Below are 23,061 nucleotides of genomic sequence, written 5' to 3' on the forward strand. Positions count from 1 at the left end.
CACAGCCACACAGACTATCATACGCACACACTACACAGAGGGAAGGGATGGGAAAGTGGCGAAAAACGGGGGAGGCTCGGCCCGTCCAGTTTTCATACAGCCCCGCTTTGCATTCCAAAAATAAAAAAGCCCACCACATCACTCCGAGATTCGGATCAAACGCAGCGTTTGTCCGCATGATCCGAAACGATAAAACTTACATCACTTGTTTGTACCACGGCATTAACAGGACCGCGCTAATTTGTGTGAGATATTATTAGGCTCCTTTATCGTGCAACAAGTTCGTATAAGGTCAATTCCACCAGCAGCATGTAATGGTTTTGATTTACGCACTTTTTACCAAAACACTTGCACACGCAAAAACAGACGAGGAGCCGTGCGTAATTAACAACATCTGCAATTCAAATGACACTTGCACCTTCAGCTTATGTTTCAAACGTGGAAGCAAACGAAGAGTGTTCCTGGTCGGTTCAATCCTTTGTGGGAAAAGTACATTGCATTGTACGCATTTTGTTTAGCAAATATGATTTATTTTTTGCTTGTAAAACGCAAAAAAGCAATTTTCTTCATCAGCTGGGGCTGATTTGTTGTGATTTTTCTGTTAAATTCAAAGTGTATATTCGTCTTTTTTTGTGGGAAAATATAAAGTGTTTTAAAATGAAATAGAAAACTCAAATGAAAAACAAAAGTTTTTACCTATCAACCAATAATTTTTTTAGTGACTTTTTACAAAAAAATGTATTTATGATTGCATATTATTCCGCATTTTCCAGCAGTCTCAAATCATCACGTCCTACCTTAGCTCGATGTACCTTGGCTACTGTCATTGGGGGAAAATGTTGACAGCTGCCAGCGTATTGATGTTTTCTACTTCTTCCTCTTGCTTGGAAGAGATCAAACCCGTACGGTGTGTGATCTGGTGTTTTGTGAAGAAAATCTTCAATTTCACATCAAAACTAAACGCAAACCTTCGCTACGATGTACTCCAACGAAGAACCTTGGGATGGTGTAAGTAAATTGTTCCATCGTGCCCATAAATAAGTGCTGTTTTGCTAGCAAGCAAAAGGAAAAGCTAAAGTACTGTTGGCTTCCCTAACCTCACTTTCTGATGTACCGTAGGGCTATGATGAGTACGGCTACGAGATGGGTATGCCAGATGATGGCATGTACGATCGGGGCTACTTTCCGATGCATGAGGATGTGAAAAAGTTCCTGATGTACTTCTGCACCGTGATCAAGGACGGTGTGGTGTACGAGATTCAGAACTTGTACGAAAACACCTTCCCGAAGCTAAGCGAGCAGCACTATGAGAAGAAAGCTTGGCCAAGCGAGGAAGAAGTAGCGCATCTGGTGGATAACGATAGTCTGTTCCTGATTCTGTACAAGGAACTGTACTACCGGCACTTGCACGCTCGCATCCAGGGTGGACCATCGTTGGAGCAGCGGCTGAACTCGTTCTACAACTATTGTAACTTCTTCAACTACATCCTTCCGTCGAAGGAACCGGTTCAGCTGGAGCTGCCCGACATCTGGCTGTGGGAGCTGATCGACGAGTTTGTGTATCAGTTCCAAAACTTTGCGCAGTATCGCGCACGGCTGACGGACAAGACGGACGAGGAAATGGATATGCTGCTGAACAACAACAGCAAGGTGTGGAACATCCTGTGCATCCTGAACGTGCTGCACTCGCTCGTGTCGATGTCCAAGATTAAGGATCAGCTGGAAGCGGCCGCAGCCGGCAAGGATCCGGAAGAAGTGGCGGGCGAGTTTGGCCGGCATTCATTCTACAAGATGCTGGGATACTTTAGCTTGGTCGGTCTGTTGCGCGTACATTCGCTGCTCGGCGATTATCATCAGGCGATCAAGGTGCTGGAACCGATCGAGATCCACAAGAAGAGCCAGTACTCGCACATTCCGTCGTGCCAGATCAGCACGTCGTACTACGTTGGCTTTGCGTACATGATGATGCGCCGCTACTCGGACGCAATCCGTACGTTCTCGTCGATCCTGCTGTACATCCAGCGCACCAAGCAGCTGTACAGCGCTCGTTCGTACCAGAACGATCAGATCAACAAGCAGACGGATCAGATGTACCATCTGCTCGCTATCTGTCTGGTGCTGCATCCGCAGTGCATTGATGAATCGATTCAGCAGGTGTTGCGCGAGAAGAACTATCACGACAATATGTACAAGATGCAGTGTGGTGATTTGGACGTGTTCCGCAACTTCTTCGTATTTGCCTGCCCGAAGTTTGTGTCGCCCGTTCCACCGCCACCGGATGCACCGATCGATGACTACGTGAAGGAAGCGCTCGAGCATCAGATTAATGTGTTTATGGATGAGGTGAAACAGCAGCAAGAGCTGCCGACCATTCGCTCGTATCTGAAGCTGTACACGACGCTGCCGATTATGAAGCTGGCCTCGTTCATGGACCATCTGCCACGGGACGATGTGGACAAGCAGAAGCTGGAGAATCTGCTAACCCGGCTGCTGTGTTTCAAGCACAAGATGAAGAACATCGTGTGGACAAAGGGTTCGAGCGGTTTGGAGGGCAAGTTCCAGTCGGGCTCGGAGCTGGACTTTTACATCGACAAGGATATGATTCACATCGCCGATACGAAGGTGTCGCACCGTTATGGTGACTTTTTTATCCGTAAGGTAATGAAATTCGAGGATCTTAACCGTCGTCTGCACGCGATCAAGGGTTAGAGAAGTTGGGGTCAGTTGGTGTGCGTGAATTTTTGCGTTTCTTAACATTACAGCATACAACTCTTAGCATTCATACAATAGCCAGTCGTGTTATCTGAGTAGGAAGAAGCGATCAGTGTGCCGAAAGTAGGGCAGGGAGGTTTGTGCCGACGCGAAAGAAGGAAGCAATCGTATTACAAATATAGAAATAGGGAGCAACTGTTGATGGAGAATCGTAAGTGGTATAATAAACTATGCCGTCATCGTGGAAAGCTCCCACAAAAAAATCCCCAATTTGTTCTGAGTTCTATAGGCTTGAGAAAAGTGCATTATGCATTTCAAATGCGCCTGCAAAAAAAGAATGCTTTCGTAAACAAATGTTAAGTCGACCAAATGTCAAACCGCGTATTTGTTTATGTTTATGTCGACATAAAAAGCGATTTCACACCACCAGCTGTTTTCAACGCGCTCTTGCTTAGAAAAATCGGAAAATTTCTGCTTGTGCTTCAGTGGTAGATAGGACATCCTTTTCACGATGACTGCTTTTCGGTTAGAACACTTTCCACAAGTGTGTCCCGTGTGTTTGCAGCACAAGCCGGACAATTTGTTGATTTCTTTGCATACACTTGATCCTACCGATGGTGGGAAGCTGTGGGATGTTGTAGAGGAGTTTATGTATCCAGTTTTACCGGTAAGATTTCCTTTTAATTCTGCGCCGACCGACCAGATCGTTAATAGATTGATTATTATCCTGCAGGAACTGGAACATTGTACTCCCAGTGGTATTTGTAAACCGTGCTCCATAGAGCTGAACGCATTCGTTGCCTACCGTAATCGTTTGAAACTGTTGGGGAAATTTGTATTAAGTCTGGCACAATTGCGAAATGGCAAGAAGAATCATCTGGTGCAATTGTTTAACGATCATCAGACGGAACTGTTGATGGTATTGCGCGAGCTGAAAATAACTGAGAGAGAACAGCTGGTTGTTCAAGAGTTGTTGGCTGAATTTAATCCGTGTTCGGACGGTAATAAGGTGGAACAAGCTGCAAAACCTGATCAGGATCAAGAAATCGTCCTCGACCATTTTGATGTAAACCCGGAAGGTGAATTTATTACCGTGGAGGATAAACCTGAGTTCGAAAAGATTGTCGACATTTCCAGCGATCGACTGAGGAAGCTAAAGTAATAATGAACAAGGAACAAATTCGGTTGGATAATTAATAATACATTTCGTCTTACAACCTTTAACAGGAATGAAAGTATCGGCCACGTGTGCAAACGCTGCAATCAATCGTTCGAAACCAGACGCGATCTAGCGCAACACAAACGGTCCACGCATCGGGATCACATGTGCGACACGTGTGGGTTAGCGTTCGACAGTAAGTTTGTGCTAGAAAATCATCGCAAACGGCACGAAACGGTACGGCAGTATAAGTGTGAATACTGTCCACTGGAATACTACACGAAAGCGGAAAAGCTTCTGCACGTGCGACGGTTACACCTGAACGCGTTCGAGGTAAGCTGTCCAGAGTGTGCGCTCGTGTTTCGGACGAAACAAACATTAGCACAGCACATGAAGACACACACGAATCAACGGACGCATACGTGCAATACGTGTGGCTTTAGCTTTAAATCTCACACCCATCTTAATCGACACACGAAGGAACTGCATCAGGGTGTGCAGTATCGGTGCGAACATTGCGATATGTCGTACCGTCGCAAGGACAAGCTGAGGATGCATGTGGAAAAGATGCATAATGTGAGTGCAGAGTGTGCCATTCCAATGCAATTTTGTTCCTCATTCTTTCTCAAACTATATTAACAGATTCAAACGTACTTTGTCTGTGATGTCTGTCTGCAATCGTACGACACAGACGAAAAGCTCCAAGAACACAAAGCACACCATGAAGCACCGAACGACCTGCAGTGTGGCGTGTGTCTAGGGGCGTACATGACCCAAAACGAGTATCATAACCATCTGTGCATTACGTATCGGTAGGTTAAAAAAAGGCTCAATATTTTGCTTATTGCCTGCAATGTCCTCCGTTTTCATTCAAAGGGAAAATTACATTTGCTGCAATCGCGACTTTAAGTATCATTATTTCTACAACAAACACACCTTCCTGGTCCATGGTGTGCAGACGAATGTGCGCGTCAAACCCGTGGACGGTCTACTGTTGGGCCAGTATCGTGCAAAACGGGTAAGCGTTAACCGTTCGTTCATTGTTTCCTGGAGATCGATTTAAGTGCTTCAACTTCACTTTCAGAAACAAGCCGAGCGATGTCCAAAATGTGAGCAAGAGTTTAGTACAAGACAACAGAAGAAACAGCACATGGAATCCTGTGATGGTCTAGTGCAATACGATATCAGCACGGCCCAGGATGCGGATGTGCTGCTGACAATGAATGTAGTAACTGAGGTGGAATAAATTACGAAAAAAGGCAACATTTGGCAACGAGCTTGATTGCTAAAAATGTGTCTAGTTGGGCCGCAGTTATGGACATTCGAGTGGATGTAAAAAGAAGTTGGAATCCTGAGTCTCTCTCTCTCCCTCGTTGGTCTGCTCACTATAGAGCACGTTGTCGTGACATGGCCGTGGGTCAACAATAATCCTCCAGAAGATTCGATCCCTGGCTGCAGCTTCCTATCCATGTGTAGGTGCCCGATCTTCGGCAAGACCCGCTTCACCTGATCCAGCCCCGATACCACACTGGGTGTCGCTGACGAATACCTTCAAGATGGGATCCGAGAGGCTTACCGGGGGCGTGGATGCTGCTGAATATCATTCACCGATTTGGGAGGCGCAATTTTCATGACATGATAACACAATGCCCAATAGTGCTGGCAACCTTGTACTTACCTTATACTCCTCTGTCCGTAAGGCCGGCTAAAACGACTCTACGAACTGGACTAATTAGTGGATTTCATATCCGATGGCTAGTCTTATTCGTACTTCTTCTTGAACGCGGCTTGTAGTCGGGTTTAGAGTGCTTCCCGGGGGAGGGAGGACAATCTGCCGAGATATCGACTTTGTTTTGCGACCTACCGAGGCACATTGTCCCCGCAGATCACCGATCAACTGCACGTGACTTTCATAAGGGTCGTGAAATTTCTGCCACGCCCCACAACATGCCGCTATAAATGCGAAATACATTCGGATTTCGCGGTACTTCCAACCGTTTATGGTTGCCGTACGACATTCAGTGGTCAACGATTAAACTCTAACGGAAAGTTGTCAATTTGTCATCGACCGTTACTACAAGCCAACATTTTTTTTTACTGTAAATTTCCACGAGCGATGTTGTATTTCTCCAAGCATCCCCCAAAGCTCACTTTCCTGTCACGCATCACCGCCGTAACATATCCTGCAGCCTTTGCAGCTGATTCAACTCCTGATCGCGTAGCGTGTTAGCTCGCACGGCCAGCCGCGATAAATCGGCCGCGCTTTGCTGTTGCCGTTGGTTTTCTGGATCCGACTGTCGGTACCAGTGGTAACGGACCCGATCGTCTCTTGGCGACCCATAACGTCCCCATTCGCGATTGGGCCAATTTTTCGAATAGTGTGCATAGGCCACATTTTCGCGCTCCTGCGATGAATGATGCACGTAGCGCGTAGAGTTGTCGAGCTGTTGCAGCCGAACCGGATCAATCGTCGGAAAGGGTGCGGTTGTTGTTGTGTTCATTATGAAATCATTACCACCAACGGTCGTATTAGAGTTATGAACATTACCCTCGGTAATAGATTCATTCCGCTGTGCGGCGGCCATCATTTCCTTCATCTGCTTTTTAGCTTTTCTTGATAGTACTACTTCCACATTCGGTTTAGCAGCATTTTTGTTTTTCTTTCCTTTGCTTGGTGGTTTCTCGGCCGGCATCTCGGAGGTTTGGGGATGTTTTATGATCCTCGATAAACCCAAATCATAGAACGTGAGTATATCTAGCTTGTTCGTCCGTTTCAACAGCTCAAACTCTTCCACCACTGCATCGTAGTTCTTGTGATCGTAGCCAGAGAAAATGTACCGTATCGCATCACTTATAATTACACGCTGGTACTCTTCGAGCTCACCCTTTTGGGGAATCGCTTTCTTGCACAGCGCCAACTGGTTGCGCAGTATATTAAGATGCATTCGCCCATCCCGCAAACCATACACACCGAACAGGGTTGTGTTTAGCCGGCGGCGACATTTTTCCTGCGTTTCCGGATTTTTGGAGTGGTTTAGCTGTGTCAACAGATGGCGCATGCTGTCCTTCTCACGCACCAGAAAACGCAGATATCCTGCAATGTAGCGCGACATTTTGCCAAAGTTTCTGGGTACCACGTTTTGGAAGTATTTGCTATTTCGAGTGACTTCCTCCATTTCTCTCAGGTACTGTACCAACCGCTCGTGAAAGGCATTCTGAGCGTCGGGCGTACCGGTAATGAGCAGCACATTGCCGACCGATTCGAACAAGATGCTCAGCTGCACACAGTGCTGTTTGCCTGTGGAGCTGAGAAATTCGGCACCCTTTTCTGACAGCAGCAAAGTTGCATGCTCCTTGCTGAGCAGTACCTTTGCATTTTCTGCTACCGCCGTTGGTGCGATTTCGTCCGGCTCGGACGCCCTAGCTAGTGGGAGATTTGGTGCTGGTGCTGTCATTTGTGGTAGTTCTGGTGAGGGTGTCGACGTCGTTGCAGCAACCGGATCAGCAACAGTAAGAGGAATATAGTCAGAGAGCCAGTGGTCGGTGTTGTTTTCGATCGTCGCCAAATTGTCGGCCGGTGGCGGCGATTTTTCCTCCTCCACATGCTGATGTACATTGTCGAACGAATTATGCATGTCTGTACTGGTATCGGTTTGAAATTCGGAAAAACTGTAGTTGGAATTTTCTTCCACTACTGGAACATTGTTGCCGGCAGGCATAATTTTACTGGTGGTAGGTTCTTGCTGGCAAGGTTCAGCAACAGTAGCGGACTGTTCCATTACTGGTTGTGGGTCCTCCTTTATCTGCACAACAGGTGGGTTTTGTGGAGGTGTAGATTCCATGGCTGTTTGAGGGACCGGTGGCTGCATAAGCTCCTGCTGTTGTCTCTGTTCCAGCATTTTAGCTTCCTCCTGTTCCCTGTTAAACTGTTCATGCTTTTCCAACAGACCAGTTGATCTGAGAAAATTGAAGTAGAACCCCTTTTCGTTTTGTGCCATCTCGGGCAAATTGAACTCACACACATTAGCATCTTCGCTAAACAAATTGTATCGGGCAGTAGGATTCTCCGCGAGGCGTCTCTCCTGCTCATCATTCTGATGCTTACTGTAACGATTGTATTCTCCCCGGTACGCTGGCATGTACGAGCTAACGTTAACGTTGGGTATCGGATGACCAAAGATTCGCCGGGCATCGTTGCACGTGTGTGCCTGATGACCGAATCGGCAGCAAATGGAGCACCATCGTGCTTTTGGATTTTTCTCAAAGTCCTCCTTTAGCGGAACATTATCCTCAGTCTGGTTATATGGAAAATATCGGGTTTTCGCCATGCGTTCACGGTGCAGAAAAGGGAAAATTTTAGTACATTTGACTCTTGGTAGAAATTCAACAACCTAACGTATGCATTAACAAAAATAGACTTATTTTGCATAATAATAACGGCCAAGAAACCTCTTGATCTCTTGGAGTGTTGTAAAAAGATGTGTCAATCAATTAGAACTATTTAAAGAGGATAAGTAAGATTCAGTATTTCCCGCCGTTGAAGGGCGTTGGGAAGGATGGCAATTTCCGCTAGAACCTTTCACTACAACCAATCCAACTCTTCTCCATGAATTTTTCCGCTTAATGAGCCCCTCTAGGATGACAATCCTTATAATGAGTCCATTTTTTAATGCATACGTTACAAGAGCCTGCATGCGGGTCTCTCTGAAGCACGCCAAACAAACGGAATACTTACCGTGCTGTGATATCGACGCCACAAATCCGGACAACTGCGCTGAGTGTGTCCCCGTACACCGCACAGGAAGCATAGAACGTCAGCTTCGCGTGAACAGCTCTTACATCCCCGTACGAAGCTACGCGTTTTCGCTCCACACTGCAAGCAAAGCAAAAGCAATAGGAAATTTATTATAAACGCACACAAAACCGTAGCACGACGATGACCCTCGCTTACGTTTAAGCAGATCGTTTTGGGGCAACGCGGTTCCTTGTGTCCTTTCTCTCCACACATGTAGCAAATCGCCAGCTTCGGTACGTTGCGACATCTGATTTTCACGTGGCCACGTTCACCGCAGTTGGTACAGGTAATTTCCTTTCTGGGTGGCTCAGGAAACCGATCCCTGTGCACAATATGCCACTGTCTGGTATGGTCTGCAAAAAGGAGAAATGTGAGAAGAAAATAAAATGTTAAAATGTTCTCCTGCAAGGTTTATTGATTGTACAGGTCTCGTAAGCCTGGACTCGCTGCACAGTCGTACCATCTTGTATGGGATTCGACAGATTTTGGTCGTACAACCTCAACTTTCATTCTATTCTTCCGTCAAATTCCATACAAAATTTAAAATAATCGTACAACAGAGAATTGACTCCAGCCTGACGAGACCTCTGTATTCAATACACCTTGCTGTCGATCTCTCTCTCTCTCTCTATATATATATATATATATATATATATATATATATATATATATATATATATATATATATATATATATATATATATATATATATATATATATATATATATATATATATATATTTATATATATATATCCATCTCTCTTACATGGCATCTTTCTTAAAACCATTTCCAAATCCATGTTTTCGCCGGCCCACGAAGTGTTGTAGAATTCCTTCATTTCCTCGTTCCAGGCACAGTCCGGACCAAGGGTTGGTGTTTTTCGCGCACTTTCCCGAGGCGTGTTTACGACAAGTTGTATGTCTTCGTCGTCCGAATCGACGATCGTTTGAATGTCGTCGGATGTTGTTGGCACGCTTGCCGCTGTAGTTGTTTGCTTCTTCTTTCTTTTTACAGTCGAAGGCGGTGCTACAGGTTCCGCTGTACCGGTGGTTTGAGTTTCCGGTGCGCTACTGTCTGCTGCGATATCCTTAACGGTTGATTTTGGTTCCTTCGCCTTTTTCTTCTTCTTTGAACCTGGATCCGGCTGCTCCTCCATCTGCGTCGTATCGGGTGGTGGTGTTGTGATCACTTTGCCATCTTCTGCTGTTCCTACCGGTGGCACATCTTTTACCTTTCTCTTTTTCTTCGGATTACGGTCCAGTTTAGATGTTGCTGGCTGTTCTTCGCCGGCAGTGTCGTTGTTCACTGGGTTTGGTATGGATGTTGCTGCTGTTACTGTCTCTGTCATTTCTGCTGGCACTGTCTTTGTGACAGCAGCATTATTTTCTGCAATTCCAGTAACGTCATCCTCATCGTCTTCGTCCTCCTCTGTGTCCGATACTGCTCGCACAATGTCCGTCAGCAGGCAGGCAAAATCTTCATCCGAGTACGTTTCCGAGTTGTACTGCTTTCGCTTACGGCCGATCCGTTTTTTCGGTTCCCTCTCGACCGTTTGCTTTTCGGCGACGTTTTTTTTCGTCTGCAAAAAGCTTTCATCGTAATCACTTTCGGACGACACATCGGCCGCCTGCTCAATGAACGTTAACGCCGAACGTCTCGATCGTTTATCCGGTTCCTGTGGTGTGGTAGCGCTTGCTGCAGCATCCTTACGCAAAATGTCGTAATCACTTTCCGAGGATACATTCTCTTCGAAGAGTCTAATCTTTTTCGATTTGGACTTTGCTCCTGCGCTGCCACCCTTGCCCACTGTATCCTTTTCCGCGTATTCGTTTGTCGGTTTGTCCGACGGCGAAGCGGTGGTCGATGCGTCCTTTTTCGATTTCGCCTTTTTGCCCGAACCGTCCGAACGTGTCTTTTTCGATTCGAACTGCTTGCGGACGAGCTCCATCACAAGCGATATGCTTTTTGTTTTTGATTTACCGGGCGTTTTTGGCGAAGAGTCCGTTGATATTGTTCCGGAGCTTGGTTTGCTGTTTGCATTTCCTTTGGTCGTGGTGCATGGTGAGTTTGCTGCCTCGACGACCGTCGAAGAGGCCGGTGCCGGTTTCGAAAGCTTCCCTTTGGAAGGTGTCTTCTTAGTGGTTGTAGAATCCTTTTTACTTTTTGTATTCGTTGCTGCTCCGATCCCATTCGCCTGGGGTTGGGATTTGGCTGTACCAGTTTTGCCAGTCTCTTGTGGGCGTTTTTCCTGATCGGTGGTATCCCCATTGGTACAAACCGTATCTATCGATGAGATGGATGGAACTCTTTCTAATCGCACTTCCATCGTTTCCTTAGCCGGTTTACCGGACGTTCCGATGCGACGATTTCCTTCCATTGTATTTGCCAGCTCATCGTCGCTCGGAATACTTTCGGTAAAGCTATCATTTAACCTCGATCGATCGTGCTGACCGATAAAATCATCCGACATTATCGAACTGTTCGATGGGCTGTGGCAGCGTGATGAGGTAGCGGGTGTGAGTTTCTGCTTCTTTGTTTTTGGTAAGGCAAATTGACTGCTGCTGTTGGTGCTGCTCGGTTCTTCTTCGTCACTGCAATCAATACAGATTTGTGGCGGTGGTGGTGTTGGTATGATGATGACCTCATCCGTTTCCTCATCGGATAGCGAAAGCGGCGCATCGAGTTCAATCTTCGATTTTACAGGCTGTGATTCTTCGTCAGACGAATTGATGCATATTTCTGCCACAACCACTGGGGCCCGTTTACGTTGTCGCACACGGTTTGCCTTTGTTTTTTTCGACTCCAACACTTGCATGGCATTCTCTTTCCTATCCTTGTCTACTAGCTTCAGCAGGCTTGCTAACCTTTTCCCCACATACTGTCCGGCCTGTTTGGTTTGTTTTTTCTTCTTCAACTGCAGCGCTGGTTCTTTAGTTGCTTGTTTTGTTGTAGATACACGCTCTGGAACGTTCTGATGCAGGCTAGCATCGTCCGGAAGTGATGGTGATTGATTTTCGCTAACTTTACCATCGTTGTTTCCGAGCAGTGATTGGTACGGGGCTAGGAACATCTTTCTTATATCGATTCCACCACCATCTCTGACGGTTTCCGACACATTCACTCCAGGTGCGGATGGTTTTGGCACACCATTAGTTAAACTGTTTTGAGCGCACGGTGCTCGTTCTCCGGCACGGTCCTCCGGAGCGGCAGGACCGGCCCAATACCGTTTCGTGTTTGCTGATAGCATCCCTTGGCTATTGTTAACAACCGCCATGCGTGAAACAATGCGAGTGGCTGGAGCAGGGAACGGTGTTGCATCAGCGACCTTTGCCGGCGTTTCATCCTCGTAGGAGTGGTGGATGGAGGAGTATAATCGTTCTTCAAGCGCGGCCAAATCCCGATCTTCCATATCCTGCAGTGGTGGTAGTGAAGTAAGCTCAACTATAACTTGAGTATTCTGCATCGTCAGACGCTACTATACGGATACTATCTTACCATGGTGAAGTACAATGATGGATTAGGGATGTGGTTGTTGGAAAATTTACAGTAAACGATTGAAATAACAGCTAATAATAACCTAAATTACAATTTTCTGAGTTCACCACATTTTATGTTGTTCTATACATGCGGAAAATGAAGGGACACACGACTGTCACGTTGATACTTGACAATAATACCAAATCAAGACCAGCAGAACTGCAGCAGGGTGTACACGTGTAAACGTTTAGGGGATACGTTTACACGTTTACACGTTAGGATAGGGCAAAAAACAAGGAGGAAGTGTCTTCAGAACTTTGTACAAAATCAGCTAAGGAAGAGATAAGAATACGGCACCGAGCCGTAATACTAAAATAAAAATAAATTATACAAGACAGTTTCTGTTTATGTGAATTATCAACAAAGCATTACGTCATCGCCAGATTTGTAGATTGCATTTAAAGTTCTTTATTCAATGTTTTTGTATGATTTCGACAAATAAATGATTTGAAACAATTATAAATCACTTCAGAACAGAAGTTTCCGTGCTCGGGTCCATTAGACGTGGCGTTGTGTTAGTATCGTATATATCGTTGACAGTGCCTGCTAGTATCTACCCAGAGCTATGCGTCTAATGCTTGCCCCGTAAGCATTTCGCTTACGATTGCGTTGTAGCGTTTCCGTCCTGCTGCTCCGTACATGTTGAGGCATTCTCAGCCGGCAACGTTTCCGTAATGGCCAACCAGGGCAGACGCTTCTGCAGCTCGATGCGATATCTCGGGTGGCTAATAGCATACACGTAGGGGTCTAAACAGGCGACAAACTTGCAGGCGCAAGCGGGAAACATTGTAACGCCCGGTGTCAGAAGGCTCTTGTCGCCGAACGCTCCAATCAGTGCCAGTACCGCGTACGGTGTCCACGAAGCAACGAACAGAAAGCAAACGGTGATGGCGGCCTTGGCAATTCGGATCTCAACCGAGGCATCGTTCTTGTTTTGGTTTGATCGCAGCGATTCTACGTTCATTTTCTTGGCCTGTTCGCGAAGCGACTTTTCGTGATTGACGACATGGCTCACAATCTGGCTGTAGTAGTAAATGATGAGGCTCATCGGTAGTACGTAACTGAAGGTAAAGATTGATCCTACAAACAGTCGAGTGTCGAACGTGCTGGATAGATAGTCAAAAGTGCACGATGTAAGGAAACCCTCTGAAATGGAAGTGGAGAAGAGAAGTAGTGGTTGAAATAAGTTGTTTTATCGTTTCTCCTCGTCAGAAATGTGGATGATTCTTTACTGACAAAATTGCGTTCGTAACCATAGTGGTTACGACAGGTTTTTTAAATACAAATTTGCCAAATAGGCAGATGATGTCAATAGCAAAGCAATTTTGTCGATTGGGCGTGCTTGACCCTATACACCTTGTGCGTCGTAAACGTCAAACGTGTGGAAACGCTGGGAATAGCAAATGATAATCGATTGACAATTTGTGCACGGATCTTTGTGCTCGGGAGTAGTGTTGTTTATAATTACGTGGTACGTAAATAAAAATATCGCCTGATTGCAAAGCGTTCCCGTTGCGTAAATGTGTGGACAAACGTTCGGGGCAGTGTATCCATCAATGTGCACTACCTAGCCAGCCAACCAACCCAACCCATCAACCAACAACAAACCGTCGCAGCTTATCCGAACTCCATCCTCCACTAACTTGGGCTTGTGAAAGGTTGGTTTGCTTGGTTCGGGTTCGCGGCACACACCACGGCAACACACGGGACCGCGCAGTGCATGCTGACGGTGGTGACGGTGACTCCAACTCCAGCGCATCCGCCACACACGGCAAACGCACCAGCACCAGAGCCACACACCATGTCGAACAAGCTGAACAACCCGAAGCGCCGCGAGGTGACGGGTTCGTCGTCGTCCAACTCCTCCATTTCGTCGGTAGGCGCTGGGGACAATGGCATATCGGCCGACCTGGCCTCACTGTTCGAGTGTCCCGTGTGCTTCGATTACGTGCTGCCCCCGATACTGCAGTGCCAGAGCGGCCACCTGGTGTGTACCAGCTGCCGCTCGAAGCTGACCTGCTGTCCCACCTGTCGCGGTTCGCTCGGTAACATACGCAATCTGGCGATGGAGAAAGTGGCCTCCAATGTGAAGTTTCCCTGCAAACACTCCAATCACGGCTGCACCATCTCGCTCGTGTACACCGAAAAGGCGGAACACGAGGAGGCGTGCGAGTTTCGACCGTATCTGTGCCCGTGTCCCGGTGCATCCTGCAAGTGGCAGGGTTCGCTCGACTACGTTATGCCCCACCTGATGATGTCGCACAAAAGCATTACCACGCTCCAGGGCGAAGATATTGTGTTTCTCGCCACCGATATTAATCTGCCCGGTGCAGTCGATTGGGTGATGATGCAATCGTGCTTCGGCCATCACTTTATGCTGGTGCTCGAAAAGCAGGAAAAGTATGATGGGCACCAACAGTTCTACGCTATCGTACAGCTAATCGGTTCGCGGAAGGAAGCGGAAAACTTTGCCTATCGGTTGGAGCTGAACGGGAATCGGCGTCGGCTTACGTGGGAAGCAATGCCCCGGTCCATCCACGAGGGAGTGGCAAGCGCAATTCTCAACTCCGACTGTCTGGTGTTCGATACGTCGATCGCGCAGCTGTTTGCCGACAATGGTAATCTGGGCATTAACGTTACTATTTCCGTCGTTTAAATAGCAGGACATCCCAGGGCACCGCCGATTCGACTGAGGGTACGGGAGGGACCACAGACTACGAATATAGACAGCTCCCCCATTGTCTATAGACAATTCTTACCTTTATTTTTAAAATGGTAATTGTGTACGTTTTGTAATTTAGTTTAATTATTTTTCCTTCTCTGTTTTTTGAGCCATTTCTAGCTCTCGTTATCCGTTTTGTGGCTCGTTCTACGATAGTGGCACATTTGGGGTTTGCTAATGTGATGGCGGGGTTCCAATATGTAGAGGACCTCGTGGCAGCAAATGAACTTAGTGTTTAACTACACCAAGTACTGAAATACTAGCATGGGTCGTGTAGGAGCTCTTCCAGCTTGTGCACGATCCGATTGCACTTACCCAACCAGCCAGCGGTTGTAAAGAATTGGATAAAAACGGCTCAGCTTTTATTGAATGCTTTTAATATTAGTTCCATATCCACCTAACTGTATAATTTAAGAGGACAAGGTTCTAACAGCTCGCGATTAACCCTTTGGAATCAAATTTCATTTCTCGCTGTAGTGAGAAACACCTGTTCATTATAGTGAGGAGTGAAATTTAGTTTCTGGGACCCGATCGATTCGTTGAGCTGTTGAAGCGTGTGGTACGATAATAGACGCGAGTGTGTGTATGTACGTTTGTATGTTGTATTAAAGAACATAATTATGTATGTACGCGAGAAGGACGAAGAGCGAATGAATGCGGTACTGAACTGTGTGATATAATAAAAGGATATGCATGCATGATAGCGTGTGAAAGGTGTGTGTGTGTTGCGTGTGATCGTGATCCGTTATGCGCGCGCGTGTGTGTGTGTCTTGTTAGGGGAATTAAGATAAAACGGTCATACAATTTGTAAATTAAACCATCTAATCGTAATTTAATATCGAAGAGGATGAAGGAGCCAGGCACCACTAGCCACTTTGACACTCACCAATTCACACTCCTTTAAACTTAGCGTATGTGTCGTAAAACACGATTCTAATAATATAATAGCGAAATATGAAGGCAAAAGGCATCTGTCCTAGAAGACGACTTGCGATCGACTTTGCGTGAAGAATGTATGAGTCGCAAGAGCAAAACTTTCAAACAGCTAACAACACAAAGAAACCCAGTTAAGTGCGTCAAGGATGATTTTTCGAAGATCAGCAATGCCACTCGCTGTAGAACGCTAGATTCAACAGTGATGGCCGCGACGAGTACTACTGGGCGTTACATATACATTTTCAACATCTGTAGCGAAGAACACTTTGACGCAAATAGGACATGCTTATCAGGGCAACACAGAAAGAGAAGATTGAAACGAAACTATAAACTGCCAGAAGGACAGCACACATTTTTGCGAACAAAAAGGAAGGATACTTTCAATGATTTGTTCATCTAGCTGCGGAGCATTAAATATGACCATCGTTTTGTGGGACTACAAAACGAGACTAGGTAGCAGCCGCAGAAGTTTTGTTTAATTTGGAGTGAACCAGAATTAACTATTTCGTGTTAACCAGAAGTAAGCCAGTTTGTTTGATAGTTCTACCATTTTTCGGTTAAGAAAAAAGCTTCGCATAAGCGTTCCAATATGCAAAAGTGTGTTTATGTGTGCGAGTTTGTGTTAAAAAAGGAGAGACAGATAATGAATAACCTTAGTCAACATCCAGTTGTTAGGACGAATGCACAACACACGTGTGCTGCAAAAATAAAGTACTCTGATTTCTATTAATCAAGTAGGCGACGGTGTGTAAAAGCATTTGGGCGATTGAAAGAACGAAGAATGAACTTACCGGGTACGAAGCGGCCCCAGATTTCTAGCAACGGAAGCACACCCCACGGAATGGTGTACGCCCAGATTAGGCAGATAAAGATGATGGCTTTCGTTTGGGTAAGTCTTCCCTCGAACGGGCGGGTAATGGTGTTGTAACTGGGAATAGAGTACAAATGAAAATGTAGTCTACTTAGCGGAAAAACCCACGTGGCAACGTACCGATCGTATGCGATGAGCGCATTGGTAGCACCAGCTCCAATTCCTGCAACAACAAAAAAAAATTAATGATCCTCAGTCTTTACAAATTTCAGACGGTATATTTTGTTACCGGTAAGAGATCCTACGAAACCAAAAATTTGACATCCTAAGTTCCCTAGCGTGAATCCTTTCGTGAAGGAGTTGTAGATGAAGATCGGCGTCTTGGCCATCATGAAGAAATCACAGATGGCAAGATTAATCACGAATACGTTCGAGGGTGTCCGTAAGGATTTTGCACTGCAAAAAGTTGGAAGTAGTCCTTAAAGTTAGATCTTTGGAATGCATTAGTACCAACCAATCATACTTACGCGATAAAAATCCAAATAACCAGCCCATTGCCAACGAGCGAGAAGATGGTAAAGGCGATGTATAGCAATCCGAGCAGGTAGTGCAGGGATGCTTCCGGTTCTGGAAATTGAAGCCAGTGCTCGGGTATGTGCACCAGCTCCTCCGGTGGTACATTCCAGCCGAGGTATCGCAATCCCGATTGGTCCGCACCAATCAATGCTTCCGGTCGGTAGGCGGTTTGATTGTCAAGCTGGACAATACCCATGGCGGAGGGACGGTGATTGCCTTCTTAATGCTGGTGATATTTTTAAACGATCGATTTAAATCCTAGCACTGGGGTTATTCACCTTTTCGGGGGAAACACACACAAACAAATTAGTCACTTTGATAACTTTAGCAAACATTCACCTGCGCTATAGCCTGTGTTGGGATAGGATTGATACCTTTCTATAGCTTCAATCGGGAACCGGGTTGACCGATTTACGGATCCGCTAAATCTAGCACACCGCCCTAGACACGTTCGCTGTGCCTACTGACGGAGTACACGACCGTGGGCAAAGATTTTATAGCCCGTCTGGCTACGGCGTTTCGGAGGCCGGACCAGGATAAACAAGAAATCTGGTGGTATAGTTGTGAATTGGCCGCCTGTGCCATTCCCACCTTCCTGCAAATTCCTACCATCACGCAGAACAACGCTGGCAAATAATTTAATCAACGATGGATCCGATCTAGAGGTTTGGTTGAGGGGTTCCCGTGTTCCTTGGAGGATTACCGACCGATTCTTTGGGTCGCGGTAGAAGGGGGCTATTAAATCGGGGAATAAGTATTTGATTAAGTGGCATTCGCGTGCCTTTTTAATTTAATTACCGGGCCCCCAAAAAGATCCTTTGTCTGTGGACTGAACACACCTGAACACAGGTCGCCTTTTTGATAACACTGTTTCTGCACAGGCATTTGATACGGTCTAGAACAGAGGAACAGTTTGTGCTGGGGAGTTGGTCCAACGGTTACGGACCGTTTTTTCGTTACGACCGTTACAAGGTGTTGCAGTTAAGCATGGACAGTTTGGTTTTTGCTATGTTGTCCGGGGAAGGATTGTGCTAGTTTTATCGCATGGTTTCTCCCACCTTGGAACCGCATAGTGTCGAAGCCATAGAAGTGAAATTCGCGTGATTCCAAATCCGCGATAGTGTTGCAATTGTAGTCCCAATTAATGGCAAGTATCGGATTTTGGATTTAGAAATGCTAGACGTCGATTGGCTTTGTTAGTGTACCAGGATTACAAAATCCGCGCTACTAAAGCGAGGTGTTGCGAGGTCATTCGACCATTTCTATTGGAAACACTAACAGGGAGAGCACGTGTTTCTCCACTTTACCGGATGGGAGCAGGAATAGTTTGTCCGTTGTAATATCCCTGCTGGAACTGCTACAGATAAAACATCCGGCAAAACTTACACAATTTATTGCGTGTAGAAAACTACCAGGTATCTATTCCCAAGGGGAAGCTTGGACTCTGTTCGTTTGCCTGATAATCGTGTATCGTTATGAATGTCGCCATTTCGGAATTAGTTTTATACTAGGCAAATGATCAACGTTTCTTTTCGTTGTAAAATCACACATGATATTGCCTTGTTTATTTTACAATCCTGTTATATATTAACGCATTAATTTTGCCTTCTGTTGGTGCCACGCGCGATTTTAAGCAACTTGATCCGTTATATGTTGCAAGCTTAGTTCCACGCAAGATCGCTACCCTATCATCTTCTTCAACAGCCATGTGTATTTTTTCTTGTATATGTGTGTTGCCGCGAGGTTTACAGAAGGTCCCCTTTTCCAATCGTTGCCGTACTCTAACGCTTTTGATCGCCAAGATCATCGATGAAATCCTCATCAATTTCGGGCCATTTATCCGGGATGATATCAAACAGCTCGTCTTTAACGTCACCCTGAATCACAATCTCGTCATCACCCGTGACGGATGAACCGCAGGCAAACTTTGTACCGAAGAACTTGGCCGCCAGCTTCAGGTCGATTTCGAACGTGGCCAAACCAGTCACCACGGTTACGGACTTTCGTTTGCCTCGTGCCGACCGCGACAAGCACACCTTCTTCGGCACGTCATCCTTTGGCTTTTTGGTTTTCATCATACCTTTACCGCCCCGTTTCTGTGGTTTCTTAGCGTCGTCCCCGTCCCCAGCCGATTCGCTAGCCGCGTTGGAAGCAGATCCGGCAGTGCCCGCACCGGTGGCACCACCATCACCGGCTCCTGCCGTGCCCACCTTCATGCGCTCGAACTCGTCCGGTAGATTCTTCTCAAGCCACTGTTTGCATTTTTCGTAGTCTGGATAGTATTCGCAGTACTCGAGCGGCATGGAACAGTTGCCACAGTAGGCTACCGTTAGCGGATAGGTCACACCTTCCTTCGGGCCGATCACTAACCGTTCCGGAACTTCCGCTGTCATGACGCTGTGGGTGTTTGGCGTACGAGAAAGGAACCTAAATGAAAGAGATATTGGAGGGAATCGATTGTTTTAATACTATTAAGTTATTAAAATGAGAACAGAATGGGTTTTTGCAGTACCTTATGCTTGTTCAAAACCACGAATACCCGGAACGAGAAGATATACGCGTATTGTTTACAGCATACCTTGACAGGTGTCACGCAATCGAGCAAGCTTCGGTAGAGGTTTGACATTTATACATCGATTAATCGAAATATTATGAAATTTGAATTTGTTTTAAAATCAATGCTATTCAAAATAGATTTATTTTACTAATTTTAATTTCCACGAAATAGGAAGATTTCCTCATACTATTGCTAGCAGCAAATAAAGGGGATTAAAATTATGTTTTTTTTCGGGATTTGTTTTAAATAATAGAATTCAACCAGTTATTGTACATTTTCCGTTCACATGTTTGTAATGTTTGGGATTATTTTCAATAACCGTTTTATTTTTTACATCTGCATTTCGTTTAGATCGGCTTCAATCTTTTTCGTGTCGGTTTTACTTTTGTTCTTTGTTGGCAATGGTTTTGGGGCCGGTTTCGGTGGCTTTTTCGAAACTATTTGTGCGTGTAGATCCTGAAACTTTTGGTCCACTTTCTCGCGTTTATCCTGCACCTTAATCTAAAACACGAGCATTCGTATGTTGTAAATAATTTTCAATAGGATATGATTACCAGCAATCAACGTTCAAGGTTTACCTGTTTTAAGTTACTGGAAATTTCCTTCGTCTTTTTCATGTTTTTCTTTTTGGCTTGCGATACTGTAAAGACGGTTTTGGCCTTTTTCGCCAGCTGCTTTCGCTGATCTTTCATCTTGTTCGCCTTCTTAGCCATAATGGAGCTTGTCCGATTGTTCGCCTTCGGATGTTGTCGATATGAAACGAAAAGAGAGGAGATAGTTACATGAAATTTTGATCTTTAGTACAACTTTACATTCAGCTGCTCATTTTATTGTCGTCATTCAGATGGCATGGCCGTTTGGCTTCTTCCGAGAGGTTTTTCGCTTCATCCAGTTGACGTTTTTTGCTAGTTGTACGACCAAGCAGTAAGTCTTCCGTTAGATAGAAACTAACACGCATCATATCCTTGTTGGGTGCAACATTGCGTACAAATGCAATTTCTTTCATCTTATTGCCTACTTCCATTCCGAGCCATTGTTCCACTAATTCTTGCGCAATCTGCTTCTTATCCTCAACCCCTTTCGCAAAACAGTACACATGCACCAGTGGCTTTTTGTGCAGGACAATATCCGCGCCTTTTAGTAAACCCGGAAAGTGCACCAAATGTTCCACCGCCATAGCGGGTAAATTCATGGTAATGTGGATTTCACCTTCAAACTCGTTTTCAGCACATTTGGCAAGTAAAGCATCTTTCACTTCTTGCTTGATAAAATCGACCGCATCCTTGTTGTGGCAGGTGACGTTTTTCGCCACTTTGTTAAGTGTACAGTTGGCCACCAATGCTTGGTAAGAGTCTGGGTTTAGGTCGTTTGCCAGCACCTTACATCCTTTGCGTGCTGCCGGTACAGTGAATGGACCAACGCCAGCGTACAGATCATAAAGTACGTCGTGTTTGTTGAGCATTTTAACGATTTTTTCATGCTCGGTCGAAAGTCGTGGATTCCAATACACTTTAGAAAAGTCAAACTGAAACATGCATCCATTCTCCTTCACCGATACCTGATAGTTGGGTTCACCACAGAGCAGCTCCATCTGAAAATTTCGGTAGGTGTTATCGATCGAAATCGATTTGTTCACCACCGTCCGGCAATCGGCTATTTTGTCACAAATGACCTCTCCAATCAGTTGCTTGTATGGCAGCAGGTGGTCCTTTAAGTTAAGATGGATTATATGACCGATTTTGCTAAACGATGAAAGTGCTTCCTTATCGGCCGGCAGGACGGCTTTGAATATTTCATCGTACTTCCAGTTTTCGTACGATAGTTGGATTTCCTGCCAAACTAGTGTTTCGCTGCCGATGCCTAGCTTGTCCAGATTCACATCCGCCAAATCTTCCCATTTCTGAACGGCCAGCGGATGAAGGGTGATTTTGTACTCCTCTGTTATCACCGGTTTATAGCGTTCCATTTTCAGCAGATACTTCTTTATTGACCGGCAGACATCGTTCAAGTTTTTATCCCTCGGCACTAGAAGATGAGGCACTTTGATGGTTTTGGAAAATGCGGCACGGTCAAGCTGCTTCATGCCCCGTACCGTGGCCGGTGGATTCAGATCCGGACAGAGCATGTTTCTGAAGTAATGCCGAAGGCGTACAGCTAATCGATGCGTTTGGAACAAGTGCGGCAGTAAGCGTGTTACAACCTTCGTATTGCTAATCATCAGCACTTATCCAAAATGGCTGGCGCTCTCAGAACTTCTTTGTTTCGTAATTTAATACAGAAAGGCAGAAATAATTACCTTTTTGGTTTACTTTTGCTGTGAGCACAACACAACCACGCTGCTTTTTGTTTACGTTTTGGTACTTTGACAGTTCTCTGACGTCGACAGGTGCTGTTAATGTAGTTGATGTACCGGACACTAGAGGCAGTAGATGTGTAGCGCCATTTGAAATAGGTAAACAGGTTTTGTGTGATTTCCGTTGGCGCAAGTTGTGATGTGGATGTAATACGATGTAAAAAGGCAAATGTGGTCTTAACCGAAAGTCTCTATGTAATAAAAAACCATGTGATAAAATAGTTCGCAATTTTTTAAAGGATATTTATATACAATCATAAACGCTATTAAATCTCTAAATTAATTCAATCAACATTAATCTCTAAATAACTGCTTAAACATCGAAAACTTCAATCCGTTCAACGCTTTCATTGAACTTTATACTCTTTTTGCGTTCCTGTTGAGTGGGTGGCGTAGGTTCAGCTTTATCATCCCCGTCCTCCTTAACTTCACTGTTAGCTAACAACTCGGTAAGAGAGCGAGGATTGTCGACTAATCCTGTAAGTAGAAAAAAAAATCAATTTACTTCCGGCAGCGGGGTATGAGTAGTGCTACACTAACCTGTTAACATGACTTCGGATATTTTGTGTGTTTCCATTGGTGGTGTACTCGATGAAACATTTTGTCCGTTTTCCACGATAATTGCATCGTCAGAGGATCGTGAATGCGGTGTATCGTCCACTAGTGTTTGTTGACGTGTTTTGGCTCGATAGTAATATGCCGATGCAGCCATAGCAACAGCAAGGGTGCCGAAAAATGCTGCTATTATGATGTACGGATAGATCACAGTTGTGTCCGAATTAACGATCGTCGTTGATGAACCGTAGAGCTCTCTTATGGTTGATATTTCTAAAGTATGGTTTGCTCCCGTAGATTCAAATATTCTATAAAGTAAAACAGAATGGTTACAACTCTATATCAC

At 45.4% G+C, this 23,061-nt stretch overlaps 10 protein-coding genes across 10 annotated transcripts in view; 4 read left to right on the forward strand and 6 right to left on the reverse strand.

The window, feature by feature from the left end:
* Positions 1-23,061, forward strand: part of LOC126563419 (40S ribosomal protein S27) — a 262,225-nt gene that overhangs the window by 151,670 nt on the left and 87,494 nt on the right. The gene's annotated exons all lie outside the window — the stretch shown is intronic.
* Positions 1-23,061, reverse strand: part of LOC126562579 (nuclear migration protein nudC) — a 170,565-nt gene that overhangs the window by 46,340 nt on the left and 101,164 nt on the right. The window lies entirely within an intron of this gene.
* On the forward strand, positions 859-2,713 carry LOC126561998 (eukaryotic translation initiation factor 3 subunit L). The gene is made up of 2 exons (XM_050218401.1): positions 859-1,008; positions 1,120-2,713. The coding sequence occupies exons 1-2, from the start codon at positions 979-981 to the stop codon at positions 2,707-2,709; spliced, it is 1,620 nt and encodes a 539-aa protein (XP_050074358.1). The 5' UTR covers positions 859-978; the 3' UTR covers positions 2,710-2,713.
* On the forward strand, positions 3,224-5,117 carry LOC126560915 (zinc finger protein 184-like). The gene is made up of 6 exons (XM_050216865.1): positions 3,224-3,379; positions 3,446-3,870; positions 3,940-4,447; positions 4,514-4,683; positions 4,748-4,889; positions 4,956-5,117. The coding sequence occupies exons 1-6, from the start codon at positions 3,224-3,226 to the stop codon at positions 5,115-5,117; spliced, it is 1,563 nt and encodes a 520-aa protein (XP_050072822.1).
* Positions 6,037-12,089, reverse strand: LOC126561325 (uncharacterized). Its single transcript, XM_050217399.1, has 4 exons — positions 9,434-12,089; positions 8,823-9,019; positions 8,607-8,744; positions 6,037-8,166 (listed from the first exon to the last, which is right to left on the reverse strand). Exons 1-4 carry the CDS (start codon positions 12,075-12,077, stop codon positions 6,037-6,039), a joined length of 5,109 nt encoding a protein of 1,702 aa, XP_050073356.1. The 5' UTR covers positions 12,078-12,089.
* On the reverse strand, positions 12,584-17,458 carry LOC126562463 (opsin, ultraviolet-sensitive). The gene is made up of 5 exons (XM_050218976.1): positions 17,202-17,458; positions 16,964-17,130; positions 16,855-16,897; positions 16,655-16,791; positions 12,584-13,351 (listed from the first exon to the last, which is right to left on the reverse strand). Exons 1-5 carry the CDS (start codon positions 17,444-17,446, stop codon positions 12,804-12,806), a joined length of 1,140 nt encoding a protein of 379 aa, XP_050074933.1. The 5' UTR covers positions 17,447-17,458; the 3' UTR covers positions 12,584-12,803.
* Positions 13,926-14,861, forward strand: LOC126562662 (E3 ubiquitin-protein ligase sina). The gene has a single exon (XM_050219225.1). It carries the CDS (start codon positions 13,926-13,928, stop codon positions 14,859-14,861), a length of 936 nt encoding a protein of 311 aa, XP_050075182.1.
* LOC126563031 (density-regulated protein homolog) lies at positions 18,982-19,855 on the reverse strand. Its single transcript, XM_050219639.1, has 2 exons — positions 19,763-19,855; positions 18,982-19,677 (listed from the first exon to the last, which is right to left on the reverse strand). Exon 2 carries the CDS (start codon positions 19,641-19,643, stop codon positions 19,032-19,034), a length of 612 nt encoding a protein of 203 aa, XP_050075596.1. The 5' UTR covers positions 19,644-19,677; positions 19,763-19,855; the 3' UTR covers positions 18,982-19,031.
* Positions 20,135-22,025, reverse strand: LOC126563610 (tRNA (guanine(37)-N1)-methyltransferase). Its single transcript, XM_050220255.1, has 3 exons — positions 20,657-22,025; positions 20,386-20,507; positions 20,135-20,308 (listed from the first exon to the last, which is right to left on the reverse strand). Exons 1-3 carry the CDS (start codon positions 22,023-22,025, stop codon positions 20,138-20,140), a joined length of 1,662 nt encoding a protein of 553 aa, XP_050076212.1. The 3' UTR covers positions 20,135-20,137.
* Positions 22,451-23,061, reverse strand: part of LOC126560916 (cadherin-89D-like) — a 199,950-nt gene continuing 199,339 nt past the window's right edge. Inside the window, exons 4-5 of the mRNA XM_050216866.1 lie at positions 22,701-23,023; positions 22,451-22,637 (exon numbers count right to left, since the gene is read on the reverse strand). Coding sequence (XP_050072823.1) covers positions 22,474-22,637; positions 22,701-23,023 — 487 coding nt within the window. The 3' untranslated portion in view covers positions 22,451-22,473. The remainder of the gene's footprint in view (positions 22,638-22,700; positions 23,024-23,061) is intronic.

The sequence above is a fragment of the Anopheles maculipalpis genome, chromosome 3RL (genome assembly GCF_943734695.1).
Source record: "Anopheles maculipalpis chromosome 3RL, idAnoMacuDA_375_x, whole genome shotgun sequence".
Classification (NCBI taxonomy): domain Eukaryota; kingdom Metazoa; phylum Arthropoda; class Insecta; order Diptera; family Culicidae; genus Anopheles; species Anopheles maculipalpis.